This window comes from Microcaecilia unicolor, chromosome 14 (genome assembly GCF_901765095.1).
Source record: "Microcaecilia unicolor chromosome 14, aMicUni1.1, whole genome shotgun sequence".
NCBI classification, from domain to species: Eukaryota; Metazoa; Chordata; class Amphibia; order Gymnophiona; family Siphonopidae; genus Microcaecilia; species Microcaecilia unicolor.
In genome coordinates this window covers 39,590,436-39,599,480 of record NC_044044.1, presented here as the reverse complement: position 1 = coordinate 39,599,480, position 9,045 = coordinate 39,590,436, and the positions used below count along the sequence as shown (strand labels likewise).

The 9,045-nt window shown below is 45.3% G+C and overlaps 1 protein-coding gene across 4 annotated transcripts in view; it reads right to left on the bottom strand.

Annotated features, from left to right (window-relative positions):
* Positions 1–3,538: 3,538 nt before the first annotated feature.
* CLK2 (CDC like kinase 2) overlaps positions 3,539–9,045 on the bottom strand; it is an 83,466-nt gene continuing 77,959 nt past the window's right edge. For 3 of the 4 annotated variants that reach the window (XM_030188216.1, XM_030188214.1, XM_030188217.1), the window contains 10 exons: positions 7,929–8,022; positions 7,357–7,423; positions 6,630–6,746; positions 5,973–6,139; positions 5,774–5,868; positions 5,288–5,417; positions 5,021–5,103; positions 4,787–4,866; positions 4,559–4,649; positions 3,539–4,231 (listed from right to left, as the gene is read on the bottom strand). In XM_030188216.1, the coding sequence (XP_030044076.1) occupies positions 4,049–4,231; positions 4,559–4,649; positions 4,787–4,866; positions 5,021–5,103; positions 5,288–5,417; positions 5,774–5,868; positions 5,973–6,139; positions 6,630–6,746; positions 7,357–7,423; positions 7,929–8,022 (1,107 nt within the window). In that variant the 3' untranslated portion in view covers positions 3,539–4,048. The remainder of the gene's footprint in view (positions 4,232–4,558; positions 4,650–4,786; positions 4,867–5,020; positions 5,104–5,287; positions 5,418–5,773; positions 5,869–5,972; positions 6,140–6,629; positions 6,747–7,356; positions 7,424–7,928; positions 8,023–9,045) is intronic. The other variant, XM_030188215.1, reaches the window with a different exon arrangement.

Genomic DNA, 9,045 nt, shown 5'->3' with positions numbered 1-9,045 from the left:
GCGGCGCCGCCACGTCACGTGAAGCACGCACGCACGTCGCACGACTGCTTCCGCCCTGACTCGCGGGCCACTTCCTGCGCCGGAGACGCCATCTTTGATTTGGGCAACCGGAAAGGCCTATGACGTGGCGCTTAAATAAGTGTAACGTTCTTAGGGAAGATGATGCTCTCGTCTCGTGTCTTTTATTACTGCTGCATCTCTTTTAAAACGCTCTTTCCTTACATTTAATTAGATGTTTACGCAGAAGAGCATTAGACATAGGGAAGGAGAATGAATGTCTGTGGTCTCACTATTTTGACGTCATCATCAGTTGCACTAGGAAGAGGAAGTGCTTTCGCTCAGGCCTTCATACATTGCTTAGCTCAGTGGTTCCCTTTCCTGGGGGCTCAGTCCCCAGCCATGTGGACATCCTGAAAGTCTGACCAGCCAGGGAGCCCCTTAGAAACCACTGGATTAGCGACCCTCAAGGGCCACAACCCAATTGGATTTTGCAGATTTAGACAATGAATATGCATGAGATCAAGTTGCATATACAGTGGCCCATGATGGGAACAGTGCATGCAGATCAATCTCATGCCTATTTATCATGCAAATCTTGAAAACCCAATTGGCTTGTGGCCCTTTTTTGCTACACCAGACTAACATGGTTCTACACCAGTGATTCCCAACTGAGGTCATACAATAAGCTTTTCTCCTTGCACCTCCACTATTACCAATGCCCCTTTATTCATATTATTTCTTCACCCTAGCATTATTTATTGCATTTGTAACCCACATTTTCCCACCTCTTTGCAGGCTCAATGTGGCTTACATTACATTATGAATAGTGGAAATATGTAAGAAAATATACATTTAGTATTGCTTAAGGATCTTGGGTAACATGATAATAGTAACACAGGATAGTAGAACAACAAGTAAGTATCGTGAATCAGTTCTGGCTATCTGTGTTGCGGGTTCACATTTGTTGATCTTTCTGGTATGCCTTGTCAAAGAGATGAGTCTTTAGTAGTTTGCGGAAGTTAGTCAGTTCATAGGTTGTCCTTAAATTGCGCGGCAGTGCGTTCCAGAATTGTGTGCTCAAGTAGGAAAAGGTTGACGCATGCGTTAGTTTGTATTTTAGACCTCTGCAGTTGGGGAACTGAAGATTAAAGAATGTGGGGGATGATTTTTTAGCATTCCTGGGTGGTAAGTCTATCAGGTCTGACATGTAGGCTGGAGCGTCTCCGTGGATGATTTTGTGAACTAGGGTACATATTTTGAATGTGATGCGTTCTTTAAGTGGGAGCCAGTGTAGTTTTCCTCGTAGGGGTTTAGCACTTTCATATTTTGTTTTTCCGAATACGAGTCTGGCTGCAGTGTTCTGGGTTATCTGAAGTTTCTTGATTATTTGCTCTTTGCAGCCAGCTCACTCGACCCAATAAACCTTACTACTACTACTACTACTTACTACTACTTATCTTTTCTAAAGCGCTACTAGACGTACACAGTGCTGTACACTGGAACATGAAGAGACAGTCCCTGCTCGACAGAGCTTACAATCTAATTAGGACAGACAGAACAAACAAGAGATAAGGGGAATATTAAAGTGAGGATGATAAAATAAGGGTTCTGAACAAAGTGAATAAGGGTTAGGAGTTAAAAGCAGCATCAAACAGGTGGGCTTTTAGCTTAGATTTGAAGACGGCCAGAGATGGAGCTTGACGTACCGGCTCAGGAAGTCTATTCCAGGCATATGGTGCAGCAAGATAAAAGGAACGGAGTCTGGAGTTAGCAGTGGAGGAGAAGGGTGCAGATAAGAGAGATTTACCCAGTGAACGGAGTTCCCGGGGAGGAATGTAGGGAGAGATGAGAGTGGAGAGGTACTGAGGAGCTGCAGAGTGAATGCACTTATAGGTCAATAAGAGGAGTTTGAACTATATGCGGAAACGGATAGGAAGCCAGTGAAGTGACTTGAGGAGAGGGCTAATATGAGCATAACGACACTGGCGGAATATTAGTCGTGCAGCAGAATTTTGAACAGATTGCAGAGGAGAGAGATGGCTAAGTGGGAGACCTGTAAGAAGCAAGTTGCAATAGTCTAAGCGAGAGGTGATAAGAGTGTGGATGAGGGTTTTGGTAGTGTGCTCAGAAAGGAAAGGGCGAATTTTGGTGATATTATAGAGAAAGAAATGACAGGTTTTAGCAGTCTGCTGAATATGTGCAGAGAAGGAGAGGGAGGAGTCGAAGATGACCCCAAGGTTACAAGTTGATGAGACAGGAAGGATGAGAGTGTTATCCACAGAAATAGAGAATGGGGGAGGAGGAGAGGTTGGTTTAGGGGGAAAGATAAGAAGCTCAGTCTTGGTCATGTTTAGTTTCAGATGGTGCTGAGACATCCAGGCAGGCTGATACTTTGGCCTGGATTCCTGCTGAGATTTCTGGTGTGGAGAGGTAGATCTGGGAGTCATCAGCGTAAAGATGATACTGAAAACCATGGGATGAGATCAGAGTACCAAGGGAAGAAGTATAGAAGGAGAAGAGAAGAGGTCACAGGACAGATCCCTGAGGTACACCAACTCACAGTGGGATAGAAGTAGAGGAGGATTCACTAGAGTATAGACTAAAAGTACACTGGGAGAGATAAGAAGAAAACCAGGAAAGAACAGAGCCCTGAAATCCAAGTGAGGACATTGTATCAAGGAGTAGGCTGTGATCAACAGTGTCAAAAGCAGCAGATAGATTGAGAAGGATGAGGATAGAATAGAGACCTTTGGATCTGGCCAGGAACAGATCATTGGAGACTTTAGCAAGCGCTGTTTCAGTTGAATGAAGGGGGCGAAAACCAGATTGAAGTGGATAAAGAATAGTTGAGATGAAAGAAAGTCAAGGCAACGGCAGTGAACAGCACGTTCAAGTATCTTGGATAGGAAAGGGAGGGGGGAGATGGGGCGACAGTTGGAAGGACAGGTAGGGTCCAATGAAGGTTTTTTAAGGAGTGGTGTGACTACGGCATGTTTGAAGGCATCAGGAACAGTCGCAGTGGACAGTGAAAGATTGAGAATATGACAGATAAACGGGATGACAGTAGGAGAGATAGTGTTAAGTAGATGGGTGGGAATAGGATCAGAGGAACAGGTACTTAGTTTCAAAGAGGAAAGAAGATGTGTAGTTTCCTCTTCAGTGATTTCAGAAAAGGAGGCAGAGATTGGAGGGTTGAGAGAATGGACTAAGGGAAGGAGAGGTGGAGGTGACCTGGTTGAGAATTCCAGTTTAATCTTGTGAACCTTATCATGAAAGAACTCAGCCAGAGTCTGGGGGGAAAGTGAAGGGGGAGGTGAAGGCACTTTGAGGAGAGAGTTCAGTGTGGCAAAGAGACGTTGAGGGTTTGAGCCAAGAGAATTTGTCAACTGGATGTAATAGTCCTGTTTGGCAAGTAAAAGAGCAAACCTCACTCTTACAAACAAATTAAACTGGTCAGAAAAGCATGTGAAAGGCGCCGAGGGGGCAGTGCTGCTGTCAGTGATGCAATGTTCCAGACTGCAATTTACTGAGCCCAATATTTAGAAGTAAAGCCAGAATTTATTAACAGATACAGGAAGTCACATTCTCATGTTTATTTTCACAAAGACTGTACAAAATGTTTATAAAACACTGGTGTGGGTAGATACATGGCATCCATTCCCCCCGAGGACCCCTGACTTGACACTATGCAGAAAAAAACATGATCTGCGGGGTAGTGTCCGGGCCTGATGGCATCAGAGGTTCAAACATACACACAAGGTATATTTACAACATGTTCACCTTTCCAAAATGGCAAGAAATTTGCGTCTTTACATAATATGAATTTATATATCTCACATATTAACAGCTATACAAAGCAGCAGGTCTTTTTCAGTTCCTCTGTATATAAACATATATATATAAAAAGCACCATAATCATACCAGCAGCTGCCCACTCCCATGGGTGCAGCAGGCTCTCCGAGCTATAGTCCTTTCCTTCATGAACGAAGCCCAGCCAGTGTCTCTAGCCTGGCTTATTGCAGGCTCCTGGAGCTGGGGAAAGGCAATGTCACCGGCTGATGTCTCGGTTACTGTCCCAAATCTTTGTGCTCGACTCAGTTTTTAACAGGTCAAAGAAAGGGTGTTTCAAAGATTCGGCCAGCGTGATGCGCCTGGAGGGCTCATACTCCAGCATGCCCTCGATCAGATCAAAGAGCTGGTGGTGCTCCTCTGCCTCCGATGTCAGATACCTCTACAGGGAGAGAGAAGGGGCAAAGCTGATTCAGCCCCTCAAGCACCAAAGACAAGCGTGAACAGAATCTGAGAATCTTTTGCTCTCAGTGCTCCAGGCATTCTACACCGTTTGCAGTCTACCCACAGAATGCACACCGGGCTACCCAAAGCCACCATTTCTCAACTCAACCCCAAACTTCGTGGCTGATCCCGGTCCAAGAGGCCTCCCTAGTGTCAGGACCTCACCCGGAATGCAACTAGACTGGACTGAGCATTAGCATCAGCCTGAGTCTTCATTCTACAGATGAGACAGACCTGCCCCGGATCAGGCAGCACAGATACTTACCCGCAAGGGCTTACAGTTCTCTCGTACATATCTGCCTGCAGAGGTGTTCTCATCCCAGTCCAAACGGCCATGATAGAAATATTTCTGTTTCCTGGTAGGGAAAAAACAGAGGTCATGACTTTCAAAAGAAGGAACCGAGAGAGGGAGCAGCTGTAAAAGCCTGCACTTGTCCACCTGCAACAACAGATGCTTTTCCATCAGAAGGAAGGAAACCAGCCACGCACTCACCTCGTCTTGCGAATCATTCGGGATGGAATGGGACCCAGAATCCTTTCCATCATGGCCAGATGCTCCCTGTTATCGTGAGTCTGAAAAGGAAGGTGGAAGCACAGGAGTTTGGCTGCTACCCTCTTAACACGTGTCATGCATGGACAACAAGGAATGTGCTATGACTAGGCCTTAACTGCAAGTTTCACTGCCTTCTGGCAAAGTATAACACCACAAAAAGCATTCACTGCTCACCTGAAACAGGGTAAAGCCGACATAATATTCAAAGACAATGCAGCCAATGCTCCAAACATCACAGGGCTGTGCCCATCCCAGCTCTGCGAGAAAGAAAATTATTTAATAAGAAAAGCTTGCATTTTTACTCAAGAATATACTCAGCTCCTGCGCATCACTCCGAGCCTCAGTGGCACTGGAGTCCTTCTTGAGGCAACCACCCACACGAGGGTCAACACCAGTATCAATTCTGGGGCCCTGTACTCCGCAGCAGCTTCGGGGACGTACCCAGTATCACCTCAGGAGCTCTGTAGTGTCTTGTGGACACGATTGTGCTGTGATGCTCGTGATCAAATGTGGCACTTCCAAAATCCACCACTCTGACAGCCGTGTTCCTCACATTCCGTTCATCTTTCTTCTTGCAGGCAGGGGGTGGAAAGAGAGAAAGAACGTGAATTAGATATATTTTAATTAGCTAAAATTTACAAGAGATCACTAAATACATGCTTCCTGCAGAGAAAAGAGATCCAGAACCAACACACTCACATATCACACTTTATCAACTGAAAAAGTATTACAGTGAGCATTAACAGAACATTTCAGAGACTGATATACGCCACATTCTCAGGCTTAGGAGTGAGGTTAATTACTGCCATTATATGCACAAAACGAACCCATCTGGACGAACCCATCTGGAGACACTGCCCTGGAGGGAAACCCGGGGACAGCCGTTCACATGAGCCCTATTTGGGACAGAAAGCAGCAATAGCTCACCTTTTCCAGGCTGTAGGTCAGCTCGTAATCAGAAGTCACGAATAAGATATTTTCCGGTTTGAGGTCTGTGTGAGTCAGCTTGTTGTCATGAAGAACTGGAGGTGGCAGCCAAAAAAACAAAAAGAGGCAGTGCACATGAGTACTAACCCCGTTCAGTTGTGTCAACACAAAAGTGAAGAGAAGGAACCTTTGCACTTACACTTCACGGCCTGGCACACTTGATATGCCATGTGCCGTACTTGGTGGAGGGGGTAAGGCAGGTAGTTGTTATCTTTCAGGAAGTCGAAAGTGCTGAGGCCTAACAGCTCGAAAGAGATGCACATGTGGCCGTGGTAATCAAACCAGTCAAACATCTTCACACACAAGCTGACGGGCGAGGGGGGAAGAAGGAGAAAGAGAAAGCAGACATGTGGCTGAGGTCAGGCTGCACGAATCAGACTGAAAATCGCTATAATCTAATCTCAGCCTGGCAGAATTTTTCATATCCCAACAGTATTTCACAATTCGGAAGGGATGGCCCAAGACTCAATTCCACTTGCACCTATACACCCTAGGTAATCATTTGGTCACTCTGGCCATTACTAAGACTTAGACATCTTCCACACTGACCATTTTCTCTCCTCTGTCACAAATCCTCCGGATTTCACTGGGGCCTGACATTTTTCCCAAGTTCCTCATCTCTACAAAATATACTAGCTCAGGTATTACATGTTTGGGAACAGCAGCAGACTCTCGGATAACCTTGCACTGACTCAATAAGCCCTAGCTTTAATGCAAGGAGTCTGCCCTTAGGTCAGCCTCTCAAAAGCACAAATCATGACATTATCTGGGCCGATTCTGGAGAACTGTCACTTACTGCTTGTTGTCAGGATCCTTCTCGTTGATTTTCTCCAACACGTTGATCTCTAGGCGAGCTGCCTCCTTGTACTTCTCCACGTTTTTGATAATTTTTAAGGCTACTCTTGCACCACCTCTGAATGGGGTCGGAGGGTGGGGAGCAGGGGGTGGAGATAAATAACAGGCATATTCCACATCAGTGAAGTATAGTATGCTGGAGTTCACAAAATTTGGAAGAGTGCCTTCAATGCCTCACAGGACAACCACAGCACTATGCACTGTTGTCAGAGCAAAATACACCTGTGTTTTAATAGTGCTCCTCAAGCGTACGGGACTGGAGGTTGAAGAACAAATCAAAAATCACACTTTACACCAAGCATTATAGAGGTCTCCATTCAGCACAGTGCTGCTAAAGACAGGCTCATGAGAATCTGTGTTCAGCTCTGTGGGCTAAAATGGCCCCGTCAGAATGTAAGACGGCATGGCCAGCACAATCCCAAACCAAGACACCACACTGTACCCGCAAGGCCGTAATATTTGCCACTAACAATGATATTGTCTGGGGGACTCTTTGGAGACGTAGCTGCCCTCAGTCTTCCACTGTAGAACTGGAAACCAAAACGGAAATACAATCCACCCCACCCCACCCCCTTGCAACCCTGGAGAGGGGCGAGTTCAATCACTTAAAAAATTACCAAACGTCCTATGTCTCACAGGAAATACTGCTGTACCTCCCCCTAGCTTACCTGCGGTGATCTATACATTGAACTACTCTTCCAAACGTCCCTTCCCCAAGGGTGTTAACAATTTCATCTGGGAAGGAAAAGAAGAGGGAAGAGAATGAGAGACTGCCTTAGTAGAAGAAACCTGAACGTGGCTATAAAAAAATTAAACAAAAACACAAATTAAAATTTAAAAAAAAAAATTGTATATATGAAAAAAAGCCAGCAAAAAGGTTTCTAAAGCAGCATTCAATAGTGTCAAGAGTCACGGCTGCCAGTGACATTAAGGCACATCTCAAGCAGAGGGCACAAAAAAGAGAAAAAAGCCATCTGCCGTGATGGCTACTCAACGTCTTCCTGTACCTACACAGAATACAATTACAAAACAAGGTATTCTTAAAGAAAAAAAAGGACAGGAGGGAGAGGGGAGGGAGGAAGGAGGCTGTACTGAAATTAAATATATATATTTATATAAAAATAAAAAAAAAGAGGAAAAACAAAATGGAAAAAAAAACTACAGACAGGTCAAACTTTCTTTTGCATTTTCTGGGATCTTAACTAAAGAGCTAAATTAATGTTACGATTTGGCTGTGTACATCTTTCTTGTAGACAGTCGCCGATGTGATACACCAGATGACCTTCTTCGTCGTCTTCCACACTCTTGACCCTCCTGCTGCTCTGCCGACTCCGCTGTTGGTCCCCGGGGGCCCCCCATCATTCCAGGCAAAACAGGACATTCGGCAATCGCCAGCCAATCAGATTTTCAAAACCAGCGCCGTAGCCAGTGGTCACGTTTGGTTGGTTTGGAAATTCACATGGTTGTTTGAGGAAGAGGAGGGTGTGCGGTAGATTCCCAGCCAATTCATACGGCACATAGGAATACATAACGATAGGGATATTGCAAGGGAACAGGTCAAGATACAGTACACTAACTCAGAAATTAAAAAAAATTAAAAGAACCAAAAAAGAAAACAAAAAAAACAAAAACAAAACAAAAAAACAATCCTGCCTAACAAAAACCAAAAAAGCCAAATGTAAGGAACGAAGCCTATACAGAGGGCCCTCCCCAAGTCGCTGCAAGAGAGGGGGTGTCTGCATTACAGGGAGATGCCTCCCCCGTGATCCATACCAGCCGCAGCACAGGACTCCTTGTTAAGGTGTGCCTACAGTTCTGCATGAGACAAAAGTGCAAGGGCCTAGGTTCCGTAACACACCCCGCAAGCCTTGTAATGATACCAACATAGTGGGAATTGGCCAGTCAGTCAATGACACTGCACCATCTCTTACTGTGGAGCATTTTGGGTGCAGTTGGGCCAGCCTTTTCCCCCCAATTAAGTGCCTAGAAATGTTCAATCTCTGGCGCTTTGAGATAAAACATTTGCCGTTTGCGATGCATCCTATCGCATGGCACCATTTGCATCGTGTATGATGTTTGGGACACCATGTGTCTCATTAGAGACCCTGCCACCAACCCACACAGAACCTCAAAATAGCATCCGACACCACAGACGGGAGCAAAATACCTCACCTTGTGTGATGTCGAAATGCAGTAGATATATAACTATCAGTACTCAAGGCACATGTGGAAAAAGTGTCCTCTAGCCATATAACCTGGGACTGACATTGTGAGGCAATGGAGAAACTTTTCACCCCCCCCCCCCCCCCATTGAATATTAAAGGGGACAACCTGGACCTAGTTTTATTCTGTCTTCA